The 17,739-nt window shown below is 36.5% G+C and overlaps 1 protein-coding gene and 1 pseudogene across 1 annotated transcript in view; one reads left to right on the forward strand and one right to left on the reverse strand.

Annotated features, from left to right (window-relative positions):
- FERRY3 (FERRY endosomal RAB5 effector complex subunit 3) overlaps positions 1-17,739 on the reverse strand; it is a 53,440-nt gene that overhangs the window by 12,521 nt on the left and 23,180 nt on the right. The window contains exons 7-11 of the mRNA XM_054577955.1: positions 12,340-12,446; positions 11,783-11,980; positions 10,829-10,957; positions 8,002-8,076; positions 2,176-2,378 (exon numbers count right to left, since the gene is read on the reverse strand). Of these exons, the coding sequence (XP_054433930.1) occupies positions 2,176-2,378; positions 8,002-8,076; positions 10,829-10,957; positions 11,783-11,980; positions 12,340-12,446 (712 nt within the window). The remainder of the gene's footprint in view (positions 1-2,175; positions 2,379-8,001; positions 8,077-10,828; positions 10,958-11,782; positions 11,981-12,339; positions 12,447-17,739) is intronic.
- On the forward strand, positions 14,424-15,896 carry LOC129074227 (60S ribosomal protein L35-like; annotated as a pseudogene).

A 17,739-nucleotide genomic window follows, 5' to 3' on the forward strand; every position in this document is an offset into this window, starting at 1 on the left:
AAAACACACAATGTGGTAAAGATATTCTATTCACATTAAGAATATGGGACAGGTATGCACAAAAAAAAAAAAAAAAAAAAGAGAGAGGAAACTAGATTGCCTTCTTACACCATACATAAGAATAAACTCAAAATGGATTGAAGACCTAAGTGTTAGACTCAAAACCTAGAAGAGAACACAGGCGGTAAAATCTCAGACATTTCTTGTAGCCATATTTTTTTCTGATATATCTCCTGGGGCAAGGGAAACAAAAGAAAAAAATAAACAAATGGGACTACATCAAATTAAGATGTTTTTTCACGGCAAAGGAAATCATCAACAAAATGAAAAGAGCCCATTGAATGGCAGAAGATATTCACCTATACATCTGATATGAAGTTGATAAAATTTAGAAAGAAACACCAAAAACAAAACAATCAAATTAAAAAATGGGCAAAGGACCTGAGAAGACATTTCTCCAAAGAGGACATACAGAGGGCCAACAAATATATGAAAAGATGCTCAATGTCACTAATCATCAGAAAAATGCAAATTAAAACCACAGTAAGATATCACCTGACACCTGTCAGAATGGCTATCTTCAATAAATCAACAAATGACAAGTGTTGGCAAGGTTGTGGAAAAAAGGGAACCCTTGTGCATTGTTGGTGGGAATGCAGACTGGTGCAACCACTGTGGAAAGAAAGGAATTTCCTCAAAAAATTAAAAATGCAACTGCCTTATGACCTAGCAATTCCACTTCTGGGAATTTATCCAAAGAAATATGAAACACTATTTGAAAGAATACATGCACTATTATATTAATTGCAGCATTATTTACAAAAGACAAGATTTGGAATCAGACCAAGTATCCATCAGTAGATGAGTGGATAAAAAAGCTGTTGTACATTTACATAATAGAATATTACTTGGCCATAAAAAAGAATAAAGTTTTACCCTTTGCAACAGCATGGATGGAACTGTAAAGAACTCTGCTAAGTGAAATAAACCCATGAGAGAAAGGTAAGTATGACATGATTTTACTCATATGTGGAATATAACGAACAAAACTAACAAGCAAAACAGACAGACTCAGAGAGAGGGCAGGCTGATAGCTGTCAGAGGTGGGATCTGGGTATGGCAGTAGAGGGATTGAGAATAAAAGAAAAAGAAAAAAAAAGAATTCATGTACATGGACAACAGTGTGGTGACTGCCCAGGGGAGGTGGGATGGGGGAGTGTACAAGGCTGATAAATGGTGATGGAAGGTGACTTGGCTTGACTTGGGATGGTGAAAACACAATACAATGTACAGACAGTGTGGTGTAGGGTTGTGCACCTAACACATGTATAATTTTATTAACCAGTGTCAACCCAATAAACTCAATTAAAAAATATCACCTCAAGACAGGCAGGTGCCAAGCTATTGATATGGGCCCTTCCTGCATCACCAGGTTGACCCCTGGCTCCCCTACAAGGACTTGCCTGCATCCATTTGTTTTGAGACTGCTTTGTTCCTCCAGGCTATTTGAAGTTGAAAGTTTAGTCCTTGTATTATTTTCACAACTTAGCCCTTCTAGAGAGTTATTTTGTGGGCGAGGGAAGAAAGCAGAAGAGAAAGCAAATAGTCATGGAAAGAGATTTTTAAAAAAATAAAAGTAAAGTAGAGTACTTAATAAAACAATTATGTCACATTTTAATTTTAGAAGTCAATATTTGTATTATCCAAAGAGCATCCTTGACAAAATGTTGAAATGAAGCTGGCTTTTCCCTGTCAGTTAGCATCTCTTTCCCTTGCATATTAACGCAGACTCAGAGAAAGCGAACTAATTTTAATGTTAACCAAAGCCAAGTATAAATGTGGAGGCAAATCTAATGCTACTTAAGAAAAAAACAGAAAAGAAATAGAAGGAGGAGGGAAAAAGGGGGAGGAGTAGGAACATATGCCTCATTCAAAGCTAAGAATAATTTTTATTGTTAATCTTGTATAGAATAATGCTATAATTCTCTGAAAATATATGGTTAAGAATTATTCATTGTTTGGTATTCTATGCCACTCAATTCTATTAACCAGAAAGGAATACAAAGGTCCATCAGTTAAAAAAAAAAAGTGCTTTTAAAAAGTAAAAATGATTATTATTAGTAAATAGCATGGAGGATTAACATATAAAATTATGGCATTTTCCTTTATGCTCACCTCTGACATATCGTGCACTAGCAAGAGAGGAATACTTATTGTTGTGATGTCATGGGTACAGCAAACCTTGAGTATGTTCCGGAGTCCCATAATAGCAGGATCACGAGCAGTGATGTTTCCAGATTTCACATTGTCATCCACACAAAGATGGAAAGCAACATGGATTTCTGAGAGATTAGAATGCCGTGTAATGTAAAATTCTCCTGTGAACAACAAACAGTCATTTTCAAATACACAGATCACCATCCTCCATGGACTGTATAAACGACTGTAATGGGTGATCAACATATTACACTAGTAGAGGTGTAGCAGCAACCTATGTTGGACTCAGAAAGCAAATACGCGTACTGCTTCTAAATTCTTGGAAAGGTGATGAAAAAAGAGGCAACAGGTAATTTTGCATTAGGTTCAAAAATTGGTATGAAGTGACCACCAACTAGTAAGTAAATCAAATTAGTCTTCATCATCTCTTTATTGATGTAAATGCTCAAAATGTCCTACTCAAATCAAACTTACTGTGTAAAAACAGGGTACTTGATTACCTGTCATCCCCACACCCTAAATCTGTTCTTCATCTTAATTTATGGGTCCAGTTTCTGTCCAGTTGTTTGCTCAGGACAGGAAGACAGGTAGTAGTTACCCAGAGCACTTTTTTCTCTCAATGCCTCTTCCCAACCCCCAGTCCAACCAACTCACCACCAGCTATTTTCAGTTAATCTCCAACAAATATCTCAAATCTGAGAGCTCCATTTTCATTGCTTTCACCCTCGTTCGTGCTACCCTCATCTCTCACATAGCTTCTTGCAGTAGCCTCTTAATGAATCTCTCTGCTCTCACTCTTGCCCACCTACAAACCATTTCCACACTCAAGCAAAATGATTTATATATAAATCAAATAATATCACTCCCTTACTTAAAATCATCCAACATGCACACACCACATTCAGAAAAAAAGTCCAAACTCTACGGTGGTCTGCAAGGCCTGTACGATCTGGAAATAGCCTATCTGACATCCTCTTCTCAACCTCTCTCTTCCTGCTGAGCCACATTGGCTTTTTTTCAGTTTTGCAAACATGCAGAGCTTGTTCCCAATTCAAGGCTGCCTCATGAAAGGCTGACCCAAGATTCTTGTATGGCTGACTTTGCATTAATCACGTCTCAAATCAAAGGTCACCTCCTCAGAGAGGTCTTCCTGACTGCCCCAGCTGCTGGATGACTCCTTTATCCCTCACTAACTCTATTACACATTAGTCTGTTTTATTCTCAGCACTAATATTTTTTTTACTATTTGTGAGATTATTTTAAAGAGACCATTGTTTACACTCTATAACTATAGGAATTTTATCTTGTTTACCGTTCTATCTCTAGCTCATAGAACAGTACCTTGGTCATAGAACATGGTCAATAAATATTTGTTGAATAAATGAATGGAAAAATGTTTTAGACTGAATATTCCGGTCTAGACTGGAGTAATAGTTATCAAACCTTAAAATCCATGCTTCCTACAATCATTCCATTTTCTATGTAGCCACAATAGCTGCATCAGCTTTTATATTCTGCAGTTTCTGTCAATATAAATAAATAAAATAGAGAACATATAAAGAATGTTTTTAAAAATACACGTTGTTCCCTGGATATTCTGATATGTCCTTCTATACTCTTCTAAGAAATACTTTTCTATCACTAATGCCTGCCCTTTCAAAATATTCCCACCGTGGCTTCACAGTCATTATCTTAGGATTTTACTTATATTTACTTATAAACATGTAACTCATTAAAAGTACTTAATGCACTTTAGCACAATGTTTAACCATTTTTAGTGACCAGTGTACCTAAGCTATACCCATGGATGCTGCTGATAGGCCCCAGGAAAAGATCTTTTTTTCCTAAGATAAAAGAATTAGGTAGAAAAATAAATTAAAGAAAGGACAATGACATAAGTATCAAAATAAACTAGTTAAATAAAAAGTTGATCAAGTATATTGATAGTTTGGTTACAGTTTCTTGGAAGGCAACAAAAGACACAGACAGCTTATCAGAAACCTAGTAAACTCCCTCTGAGATAATATCTTCCTTCTGTTCCCAACGAAGTATGTTACCTCCTAAACTCTTACTGATAATTTAGGTGAAGGAAGTTGTAGCATTAAATATGGGCTATGTTCCAACAGTGAGGCAGATGACTTAGTGGACAAGTCAGGTGCTCCTAATCCCCAAACTGGCACAGCTTCATCTGACCTTAGATGACTTGCCTCTTTGGCCTCGTTTTACCAATTAGTAAAATGGGGGTCATGGAGCTGGCAGTAGTCATCAAAGTAATAGAATACAGTAGAAAAAGGACTATATTGGGAGTTAAGAAGATCTGGTCTCTAGCACTTATTGGCTGAGTGACCTTGGTTAAATCACCTCAACCTATAGATCCTTTGTACTTTGTGTATGAAATAGAAAAAATAATGCCTGACTGCTTTCCTTCCAAAGTAGTTGTGAAAAGTAGATGATATAAACTATAAATACTTAAATAACGATAAAGCAAAACTACTGGTTAAAAATTATAGAAATATAATTGTTTTCCTTTGCAACTTATACTTTTTAAGCATTTGTGATTTGGATCCTTTCTTTCTCCTGTTTACTTCCTAGCTGTGTAGGCATCCTTTAACTAAATGGAAATTCAGATGTTATCAACATATATAACTGAATAGTTTAATACTCCTTTGTTTAATGCAGGCTTATGACATATCTTCCTAATTTGGCTGTGATAACAAGATACTAAACTAAAGGCTTTTTCCAAAAAGGAACAAGGAAGAAAATAAATATAGAAACAAGGAGTTAAATTTAAAAAAGAAGACATTGGTATTTCTGGAAAAGATAAGATTGGCACATTTTAAGAAAGCCACAAAATATGGATGATTTAAATTATGGATCTACGAAAACAAATACAATGAACCCTGCCTCAATGAAGGTATTTTTAGATGGAGAGGAGGACAGTTTCCTGTTCCACAAAGTGAAGGAAACAGCATGTAGTGATGCAATCCTGCCTCTAACATTATCCGCTAAGGTAGGATATCTGAAGGTGGAAGGAAATTTGGAAGCTGATGACCACAAGCTAACTGACTGGGACTGACAAGATAATACTAGAAATAGTTATGCTATTGGCTTAGATGAAATGCAATGTGACCTACTTGTAGAAAATACAGGCAAGGAAATGTGAAGAAAAAAATCTTGGTTATTTATGAAGCTGCAAAATTTAGCATTTAGTTGAAAAGGCTTCACACTTACATAGTAAAACCAAGACACCTTCTGTGTCACGTCTGCCCTGGCACACAAACACTATTAGGGATCATCAGAGTGAATTCAATCTGGGAGAGGATGAAAAGACTGAATTTCAAGCTCAGCTATTATCTATTCAAGAATAATAAGGAAATCAAAGAAATAGTAAAAAAAATTGATGGGGAAATGGAAATAAGAAAGATTCTAAATCAGGTGACTCATGTTATTTCTACAAGTTCAGCTGTTTACATCTCCAAATACCATTGTTTATATTTCAGAGTAAAAATTACTTCTTGGTTCTTTTTAAGAAAAAAAGAAACAATGTATAAAAGAGGAAATCTAAAATAGCAAATAACAATAAAACATATGTAACCGTTTGCCCAAGTTGTCTTGTATGGATCTAGAAAAGTCAGTATTAGTATAAAAAATAAATTGCAGAACTTCTGTGAAAGTTTATCATATAGGTACAATGTTGTTTCAAAGTGATACACTGACAAACTTCTTATAAATCACACCATAAGAACTTATGTTTCAAATCTGATTTCAATGCATATGGTTATAAGAAAATTGCAATTTAAAATAATACTTACCAAGTAGGTGGACTTCTGGCTAAGATGGAGGCATAGGTAGATATGCTTTGCCTCCTCACACAACCAAAAGAAAGACAACAAAAAATTTAAAAACAAAAAACAACCAGAGCTTCCACAAAATCAAACTGTATGGAAGTCCAACCATCAAAGATTTAAAGAAGAAACATTCATCCAGACCGGTACGAGGGGCAGAGACAGGCAGCCTGGGCAGAGAGGACACGTGGCAAGGCAACAGCTGGAGGCCCGGGCGCAAAAGGGCAGTTGACGGTCCCACATTTGTGTGTGGATAAACTGGGAGAAACAGTAGGGGAACAAGACAGGTTGGGCAACCCAGGGTTCCAGCGTGGGAAAAGAAAGCCTCAAAACTTCTGACCGTAAAAACCGGTGGGGGCTGCGGCAGTGAGAGAAATTCCCAGCCTCACAGGAGAGGTCATTTGAGAGACCTCCAGGGTCCTAGAATGTACACAAACACACCCACCCGGGGATCAGCATGAGAAGGGCCCAATTTGTTCGTGGGTAGTGGGGGAAGTGACTAACAGTTGGGGGGCAAGAGCCGAGCAAGCGGCATTGTTCCCTCTCTGACCCCTCCCCCACACACAGCATCACAACACAGAGAGGTGCATTGCCCCGCCCTGGAGAATATCTGAGGCTCTGCTCCTTACAATGTAACAAGTGCCCAAAGACAAAGAACGTGGCCCAAATGAAAGAACAGATCAAAACTCCAAAAAAAAAAAACTAAGCATGAAGAGATAGCTAACCTGTTATGTGCAGAGTTTAAAATACTGGTAACCAGAATGCTCAGAGAAATGGTGAAGCATGATCGCAAAACAGAGAAAAAAGTGAAGGCTATGCAAAGTGAAATAAAGAAAAATATACAGGAACCAACAGTGAAGGGAAGGAAACCGGGACTCACATCAATGACTGGGAGCAGAAGGAAGGGGTAAACATTCAACCAGAACAAAATGAAGAAACAAGACTTCAGAAAAATGAGGTGAGGCTTAGGAACCTCTGGGACAACCTTAAATGTTCCAACAGCCAAATCATAAGGGTGCCAGGAGGAGAAGAAAAAGAGCAAGGAATTGAAAACTTATTTGAAAAAATAATGAAGGAGAACCTCCTCAATCTGGCAAAGGAAACAGACTTCCAGGAAGTCCAGGAAACTCAGAGAGTCCCAAAGAAGTTGGACCCAAGGAAGCATACACCAAAGCACATCATAATTACGTTACCCAAGATTAAAGATAATAAATAAAGATAAAGAGAATCTTAAAAGCAGCAAGAGAAAAGGAGATAGTTACCTACAAAGGAATTCCCATAAGACTTTCAGTTGATTTCTCAAAAGAAACCTTACAGGCAAGAAAGGGCTGGAAAGAAGTATTCAAAGTCATGAAAGGCAAGGACCTCCATCCAAAATTACTCTATCCATCAAGGCTATCATTTAGAATGGAAGGGCAGATAAAGAGCTTCCCAGATAAGGTCAAGTTAAAGGAGTTCATCATCACCAAGACCTTATATGAAATGTTAAAGGGACTTATCTAAGAAAAAGAAGAAGATAAAAAAATACGAATAGCAAAATGACAACAAACTCACAACTATCAAAAACTGAACTTAAAAACAAAAACAAAAGCAAAATCAAACTAAGCAAACAACGAGAACAGGAAGAGAATCACAAAGACGGAGATCACATGAAGGGTTATCAGTGGGGAGGTTGCGGGGGTGAGAATGGGGGTAAAGGTACAGGGAATAAGAAGCATAAATGTAGGTACAAAATAGACAGAGGGAAATTAAGAATTAGTATAGGAAATGGAGAAGCCAAAGACCTTGTATGTATGACCCATGGACATGAACCAAGGGGTGGGGGATGCTGATGGGAAGAGGGGTATAAGGCAGTGGGGAATAAAGGAGAGAAAAAAAATGGGACAACTGTGATAGCATAATCAATCAAATATACTTAAAAAAATAAAATAATACTTACCAGGTAAAATATTTAAATAGTTTCTATCAGCATTTTTGGTCTTATCATCACTTTCACCATTTCGGTTCCCAGAATCTATGCATAAGATAATGCAGCATAAAAGAACATCACAACATAGGACAACACATCACTGTTATTATTCCTCAAGTAATCATAACAGCAAACATTAACTAAGAATCTCTAGATGCCAGACATTCTGATGGATGCTGTACATGGGTGGCCTCATTTAATTCTTACAAAACGCCTATAACCACAACATTAGGAGGTACTTTTACCTCTTCATTTACATATTAAGAAACAGAGGCTTTTACATAGGTTAACTTAACAATGCAGAGGTAAGTGGTAGAACTGAGCCAGAAAAAACTCTGGCTTAAATTAAAGAGTAATTCTGCTTTCCACTGAATAATTTATCTTGGACATCATTTCATATCAGTACATAAAGAGCATCCTTACACCTTTTTACTGGTGCACACGTAGTCCATTGCAGGATATCTCATTATTAATCATTTCCATATTGATAGACATTGAATCTGCTCCAAAGTTTTTGCTATTATAAGTAATAATGCATGAATAACCTTGCATGTATGACTATATCTATAGAATAGGTGGCTAAAGAGAAATACCTGTATTAAAGGAAACATACATTTATAATTTTGACAGTGCTGGCAATAGCTGTCCGTAGTGGCGCTACTGGTTTATATTCTCACTCTAGGTAACTGTGGCTTTGCCGCGGCAGCAGGTGTTATATGTGACAGAGCCAGGCTGAGTACTAGGAGATCAATGTGCAATCATACTCTAACGGAGGATTATTCAGAAAATTTCAGTATGTCCTCTTACTCATCTACCATCTTCTTCCTCCATCTCATTCAGACGAGCAGTGATGTGATCAGTAACATTTTAATATTATTCTTAGTGGCAACTAAAACGCGAAGGTTGAGATCATGACAAGCGTGGGAGGAGGATTCTAAGTATATTTGTGAATGATAGAAAGCGTCCGATAAATGACAGGAAGTTTTTAAACCACATACAGTTAAGGCAATGTGTGTACATCATGGTATTATTTTGTTCTTGTTCAAGCAGCTATTTTGTGGTTTAAGTGAGTCAGTGAAACAAGTAGGTTTGTAAAAGACAACTTTCTTAAAGGAACCAGTTTTGTGAAAATACTTCCTCCATCTTTTCCTTTTCTGTGCATGCCCACATATTTGTTCTACACGTTTATATCCTGATACACAAGCACCTGTTTATTCTAAGACATGCCATTGTTTTCTTTACCATGTTTATATTAGCATCTTTATATTCCTACAGAAACAATGTTTTTTGTGTATATTAACATTTTTAAAAAATGAAAAATAGCCATTTTCTTGGTATTACAAGGTATTACCATTAATACATGGAAAGGGAAATGGACTGTGAATTGTCTCTTGTTTATGTAATAGGGATCCTGCTTGTTCATAACCCAGGTGAAGATTACAGTCCTTACGTATTGTTTTTTGTTTTCTGTACTATGATCAGGCATTTATTCAAAGCCAATCAATTACATGGCTCTGTGTGAGAAACTATTACATTAAATATGGATTCTAGTAACAGAAGCTTCTCTTTGTGCCACTCTCTCCTTCTGTTTATAAAATATATACGTTTACAAGATGCAATGTTATAAATCAATTTATCAAAGTAGTCCTTAAATAAAAAATATTAAGTTACTTTTATTCAGAACTTTCTTGATACCATAATATTCCCTTAGTATTTTCAGTTTACCCGTTTGAAGTTCTGACTCTTTTCAAGTGATTTTCTGATGTTGAAGGCCATTCCAAATAGTTTTGTATTGGAATAAATATACAGTTTCTTAAAGACAGATACTTTGAATGCTAATATTAATTCTGCATTCTTCTGAGTTCTGATAGAGCTCTTATAAAATTCATATGTATCTTCTATTAAAATTATATACATATATGTATATAAAATAATTAGTGTTCAACAGTAATAATGTGTGGTCAATTGTGATATACATTATTTTACAAAAATTTATCCTTTTAAGTAATATCATGCCTTTTACAAAGAACAACTACTACTTGAAAAAACAATGCTCCATTTGAAACAGCCTTACATATCTATTTGAAATAAATTGTATATAACATCAGATAAGAAGTAACAAAATGATCCCTGGTGGTACTAACCATTTGTTTGTAGTTCTGAACAAGTTATATCACAAAGAGTGACTCAGATCCTAAAAATAAAGATGGTCACATGACAACTATCTAACGAAGTTATTTTATGTGTTGTTAGCTTAGTGCATTGAATGTCTTAGATGGAAATTAGGGCAATGGCAAGTCTAATGTGGTTAAGACACTAGGATTTGGATCTACGTAGTTTCTGGACATAGCAATTTTTTAATAGAATAACCGAAAACAATCCTTGTAGTTGACATCATGCTACCTAAGTGGGTGAAGATATAAAAAGTACATATTTTGTGCTACTATTTATTCTGTGACTTCAATGCCATCTGCAGTGATAATTATGTTCATTTTAGATATAGAATTTAGGTTGAAAGACTAGCAACTTTCCACTAAATGCCTATTTCAAATGTAGTTATAGAACCAAAATTTAAAGATAGTTTTTGCTAAGGATATTGAACAACATCATGCAAAAAAAGGGATTAAGAACAGAATATAAGCTCCTAAAGATCTTGAATTTTGTTCTTATTTTCTTTCTTCTACCTCTACACCAATACCATTTTCTGTATTTCAGTGATGGCCCATATGCTATCAGAGTGTGTAGGGACAGAACATAACTGAAAGTGAAATTTTTAAAAAATTTGAGTTTTACTGACCATGTGATTCTTTCAGCTTACTCCTGCGCTGGGTTCTAGCATAAAGGACCACCTGCTGGACAACTTCCAATTGCTCTTCAATTCGGGGAAAATGAAAGTCAGTGCATTCTTGGCAAACTGTGGCAAAATCTAAGGAACGCAAAACATTTACAAACTTTAAAGGTGAACTATCAGATATTTAGTATTTACTTACAGACAAGGAGATCTGGTAAAACAATATAAAATTTACAAGTATTTCTTATCATTGTCTTTTCAATAATTATATCTTACGAAGTTAGGGTATAGCAATTTTGTTTTGATCAGAAAAAGTCTCTCAATCACTCAAAAGAGTAAACAGTTAATAGATAAGGAAATTTTACTGTAATTCCAAGCCTTCTTTAAATAATAGATACTTTTATCCTAATCCATTCCAAAGAGTGCTAAAAAATGTGTCAACAATAAAAATAAAGAAAAAACCCCAGAAAAACCACAAAATATAGGAAGGTCCTTATATTTATGATACCAAATAAACTCTATTCAAGCTTCTTTTTTAAAAAAGTGAGTTGCATTATGAGGAAAGGTATGAATTTTACCTAGCACATTTAAGAATTAGGTTATTTAAAAAACAAAACAAAGGACAAATGAATGAATTAAAATTCATTGAGCCAGCATCTGTTTCTAAATTGAAAACTACATATTTATCCTGATTGTTCTTTTTTAATACCTTGAAATAAAGACACCATGAGAGTATTATTTACAATATAATAAAATTTTAAGAAAAATTAGATATTCTGAAGCACCCTACCCATGTCAAAGTATGAAACAAATCTAAAATAGCTGAGGCTGGGTATGTTATTGTTTGGTCTACTTGAACACTGGGGTAACTAAAAATTTTTTCTCAAGTTTTCCATACTTTAATTTCTTTCTTTGTATGAATGGTATTTAATGCAATATATATGTATAATGTTATCTTACCTCTTTTAATACCACTGTATGAATTGATTCGATTATCTACTAGTAAAACCAGACCACAGAGAGATGTAGAATAAAGAGACAGGGCTGTCTGGAGTCGATGGAGCTTCACACCACTTCGATGATGTCTTTTGTGCTTACAGAAATCCAGCATATCTGCTCTCAGCAATCTCAAATTATGCATGGTCTTCAACTGAGCTCCTGGGGGATATAGGCAACAATCTCAGAAAGATACTTATCTGCAAACCCCACTATAAACGATACAACTCTCTATTGACAAGAATTCATATAAATCTGTTCTACAAGTAATTATAAATGGGCTGTGCAATTTCCCATTTTAATGACTATTAATATTTAATCTTTCTATTTGCAAAAAATAACATATAAGCTAAAACAGAAAACTTATAGCCAACAATCTACAGGCTTTCTTGGAACAGGATATGCTTCATAATTATAAATAACACAGGTATGTTTTACTCCTATGCTAGGAATTTTTCTTACACCATAAAAAGTTTCACAAGCTACAATTAATTATGACTGCAAAAAATTAATACACTTACCTAAGTGAATGGTAAAACTTTCTTCTAACTTTCTCTGTTCCTCATAAATCCTTCCATTTGCTTCTACCGATTCTCTGAACTGACTTGGTTGAACTTTAATTTCTTCACTGAAATTAATAAAATTATTGATTTTTTTAGGCATGTTTGTCAAGAACTTTAAAGAAAAGAAAGCTTTCTAATGCAATGACACAAGACTAACAGCTGAAAGTAGCACTTACTTTATTCCTAAACTTAATCCATGATGACAAGATAGTAAGTACTAAGAGGTTCTAAAATTTGCACTTGTTCTTTCATTTCCTCACATTAATGAATATTATTCACCTTCAGTCACTATAATATCAGTTCATATATTATCATTTAAAATTTCTCAATAGCCTAAGAGAATGATTAAAAGAAGTGACTAACATTACTTTAAAATGGCATATTTAAAAATATACAAATCACTTATTAGGGGTGGCTGTAGGCAAAACTAGAAAATAGGCAAAGTGACGGAAATGAAAATTAAAACTTGAAACATCAAATAAGCAATAACAGAAAAAGATGAAGCTCATTTAGGTGTATTCACATCCTCTCTCTCTCTCTTTTTTTAAATTTTTTTACCATTTGCTGTTTTGTTCTTTTATCCCCCCACCAACATTCTCCTTCCATTAAAATACTCGCTTTGCTCTGCTCTGCTCTTGGATTTCCTGAAAAGGTTTCCATGGAGGCACTATAAAAGCACAACTGTTCAATTCAAATTTCATAGTACGCTGAAAATAATACAAGCCTATGACAGTCATCCATTCCCCTGACTACTTTTTTGGAGTTAATCCAAGCAGTCTCATTAGTCTAACTTCATTAGTATATGGTAAATATAATCCTAATAAATTTAAATTAATAAAATATCATCTTAAGATACAAAAAGTCACAAAGGAATGTTGTTCTCACTTTAATAAGAAAAAGACAAATAATACAAGGTATAGCATAAAAAATGCTCCTCTTTTAGTACATAAAAATCTTTTATTACAAAATTATAAGCATATGATTCTGTAACATAACAATAGCACACTCAAGCACACCATATGACATTTTAGGTGACATGTTTAAATTGCTGTCCACCTCATGAGAGACATTCACATACCCTACCAACTATGCTCAATGGCATTATTTCTACTGAACACTGTATATAAAATCATAAATGTTCTGGAGCCCATTAGATGTTTGAGATAACAAGGCAACCAAGTAAACTAAATTCTAAAGTGTGACATACCCTCCAAGGAGAAATGGGGCACACTTCATTTTTGGCAGAGCACAGTAGAAATGTGTTGCTGTAATGTATGTGGGTAAGAGGAAATCAGCTAAACGTTTAACAAATTCTTAAAAGTCAAGTATAGGCTAGCATTTAAATTTATAATAGCTACGTATCCCAAGCACAAGGGCAGTTTGCATGCACTTACAAACTCTTCCATTGAAGTCCACTAGGTGCTTCCAAGAAAACAATGGGGGCAGGTCAGGAGAAAAGAGCACTACCTCGGTGGCACTGGTGAAAACGCTGAGGATGCCCGAAGTCCAAGGCCCAGGTGTACAAGGCTTGTCTAAGACTGAAGGTGGACAAAGACAACAGAGACCTGTCTCCCACCCCTAAGTATAAGCCCAGCACCAATACCAAACAACAACAGTCCATTGCTGGGGGATCAAGCAACAGCGTAGAGAGAGACCTCATGCTGTGGCAAGGCCTGCAAAAACTACCCTAAGCTAAGGAGGGAGCAGAACAACAGAGAAAAACCCTCTAAAACCCAAGGCCCCACTCTGAGCACAAAGTGGTGGCAGCTTACTACTATAGAAAATGAAGCTTATAATGTACCGAAGGAACAAAAACCAAGCTTGGTTCAATTGCTGACTAGATTTGCATGACCTTCACATTAATGGCCTGTTCATTCTGGATATAAATATTATTTACCTCAGTCTCTTTTCTAATACATACAAAATCCAACATTGGGAGAGACCCAAAAAGGCAGACAAACAAACAAGCAAGCAAACAAAAAAGCAAGCAAACAAAAAAGCACTGTGAACAGATAAAGCAATCAATAAAAAAAGACTTAGACATGACCCAGATTTGGGGACTAAAAGAAAGAGATTTTTCAAATAACTATAAACAAAGTGCAAAAAGATCTAGTGTAAAGCAATACACACAGGCAGATAAGGAATTTAAGCAAAAAGACAAAGCAAATGAAAGTACTAGAAATAAAACACAGTATCAGATCAATGGTAACAGATATAAATTCTTTTGACAGGCTCATCAGTAGACCAACAACTCATATTATGATGCCACTATTACCTCAATATTAAAACCAAATGAAGATATTGTAAGAAAAAAACTACAGACCAACATATATAGATATAGTTACTCATTATTTTATAACAAATAATTTACTTATTTGTATTCATTTATAATGACATACATCATGACTTATATGTATAACTTTAACTATAAAACTTCTAGAAGAAAACAGGAGAAAATCTTTGTAATCCTGGATTAGGCAAAGATATCTTAGCTACGATACAAACCATTTAATAAGTTATAAATTGTTATTAAAATGAAAAACTTTGCTCCTCAGAAAGATACTATTAAGAAAATAAAAAGACAAGCTACAGGGTGAGAAAATATTCATAAAACACTTATCTGATGAACTTGTATCCAGAATATATAAAGAACTCTCACAAGTCAATAATAAAAAAGCAAAAAAGAGATATGGATGAAAGATCAGTATATGAAAAAAAAAATGTTCAACATTATTAGCCATCAGGGAAATGCAAAGTAAAACCACAAGACACCACTTCAAAATCTGCTAGAATTGCTAATTATATATATCAGGTGTTCACAAGAAGGTGGGACATCTGGAACCCTCATACATTGGTGGTGGGAATGGAAAATATAAGAAAATAGTCTGGCAGTTACTTATAAAGTTAAACACACATTATTATGTGATCCAGCAATCCTACTACTAGATATTTATATCAGAGAAGTAAAAACATATGTATATGCAAAGACCTATATATGAATTTATACAGCATTGTCAAACTCTAGAAATATGGCAAATGTCCATTATGGAGTGAATGAATAAACAAAGACTAACATAATACTACTGAGCAATAAAAAGGAAAGAACTGTTTCTCTCTGAACAGGCGGCAGTGGTGGCTTGTTCAGACATTGCCAAAATTAAAGCTTGAGATCTTTGCAGCAAGAAGGAGGAGCTGCTCAAACAGCTGGGCGACCAGAAGGTGGGGCTATCACAACTGTGCTTGGTCAAAGTGACTGGAGGTGTGGCTTCCAAGCTTTCTAAGGTCCTAGTTGTTTGCAAATCCATTGCCCCGTTCTCCCTGCTATTAACCAGACTCAGAAAGATAACCTTAGGAAATTCTACAAGGGCAAGAAATACAAGCCCCTGGGTCTGCAGTCCAAGAAAACACGGGCAATGTGATGCTGGCTCAACAAGCATTAGGAGAACTTGATGTCCAAGAAGTAGCTGCGGAAGGAGTGGCTATATCCACTGCAGCGGTACGTGGTCAAGGCCTGAGCATTGCAGGGTCAGTAAAGCACAAACTGGCTCATGGAAAACAAAGAAAAAGAAAAGGAAAGAACCACTCATAGATGGAACATAAATGAGTCTCAAAAGCATTATGCTAAGTGAAAGAAGCAAGACACAAACTGCTACACACAGTTTGATTCCATTTATATGACATCTGGAAAAAATCAAAACTACAGCGACAGAAGTCAGACCAGATTACTGGGAGCTGGGCAAGGAGAAATATTATTTACAAAAGTACAAAAGGAAAAAGAAAGGTGAAAAAGGGAAACGCTACATCTTGATTGCAGTGATCGTTTCATGACTGATTTAAGTGTGTCAAAACTTGTCAAAATGTAAACCTAAAACAGGTGAATTTTACTTTATGTAGTTTCTCCTCCAATAGACCTTACTTTTAAAAAAAGCAGGCTGAATTACTAATGGAAGACTAGCTAAAGAGGAGTCTTATAACCAGAAAATTACAGAAAAATCCACCTTAAGACTGATGGGAAGGGTGGAGATGCAAAAAAGGCTAGCCCTGCTCCTGCAGGAGGTGGCTGAGGTTCTGGAGATCCCTTCAGCTGCAGGGGTTCACTCTGAGAAGCGTGGGGTCTAAACCCCAAGCCGGGCTCCCTATCGCAGAGCCCCAAGTTAGGAAGAGGTGTCCACATAACATCCGTCTGCCAGGGAGAGACGGGAGTCCACTAGAGACATCGGAAGTCTCTCAAAGCGCCAATGCACAAAATTTCATTTGCAGCCACTCACCCTGGGCTTTGGTGGAAGGAAGGTGGAATCAATTAGAGTCACATGAGGATACTCTGGAATTTGTGGCTATGGGGCGGGAGCTGAGGGGACAGCTCCTGGGATCCCTGTGCTCAGCCATTTTCCCATACCATAGATGCATCTTTCTCAGGTGGAGCACTCCCCTCCCTGTGTGTGGCATCAGCCTGGGGAAAAGGATTAGTTCCACCCTCTGGACTCCCTCTTCCAGCACTGTGTGGAACTTATGCCCAGCTGAGGAGCACAGCCAGAGACTCTTTCAGTGACTGAGCCTAACAGGGAGCCAGCAGGCAGAGGCAGGAGAAAGCCGAACTTATCAAGGTGCTTTTGCTCACCTATCCCCAGGCCCAATGCTGGTAAAAGCTGGCCTTGGCACACAGCTTGGTCCTTCCCACATGCACCTAAGCCCAGCAGAGGCAGCCAGAACTATGGATCGCTTGTAGCTTCAAACAGGTTGCAGAGGACCAGTCACAGGCAGTGTCTTACACTGACCTCCCAAAAGGCCCAGAACTAACACACACAAGTGGCCAGCTTGAGACAACATCAGAGCAGAGTCCAATAAGCTTCACAAGCAACATATCCAAAGGGAGACCTTGGCAGGCACCAGGCCCTGCTGAGGCAAACTCCACTTTGTGTGGTCAGTACCTGCCTAGCAGGTCACATGCTATGGTTGGGGTTGAGCCTCACAGCCAGCCTGAGGGTTGATCCCATGCATGAACAGGTCAATAGCAATCAAGACTGCTATTGCCCTGTTCACATAAGGAGGGTTCACATACCGCACAAGAGACATTCCTGGAGCACCCAGCTTAGATGATAAAGGAGACTGCACCATTGGACCCAACAGCCATGGAAAACTACTGTGTGAGGTCACCCCTCAAAGGCTGGGAGTCATGGTAGATCTATACATTACAGAGAAACAAACACAAAAAGGCAGCCAAAATAGGGAGACAAAGAAACAGGTCCCAAATGAAAGGACAGAAGTCTCCAGAAAAAGAGCTAAATGAAATAGAGGAAAGCAATTAATCAGATATAGAGTTCAAAGTAATGGTTATAAGGATGCTCAACAGCATGAAAA

This window comes from Pteronotus mesoamericanus, unplaced genomic scaffold (assembly GCF_021234165.1).
Source record: "Pteronotus mesoamericanus isolate MK-2021 breed Mesoamerican mustached bat unplaced genomic scaffold, CSHL_Meso_final contig_468, whole genome shotgun sequence".
NCBI lineage: Eukaryota > Metazoa > Chordata > Mammalia > Chiroptera > Mormoopidae > Pteronotus > Pteronotus mesoamericanus.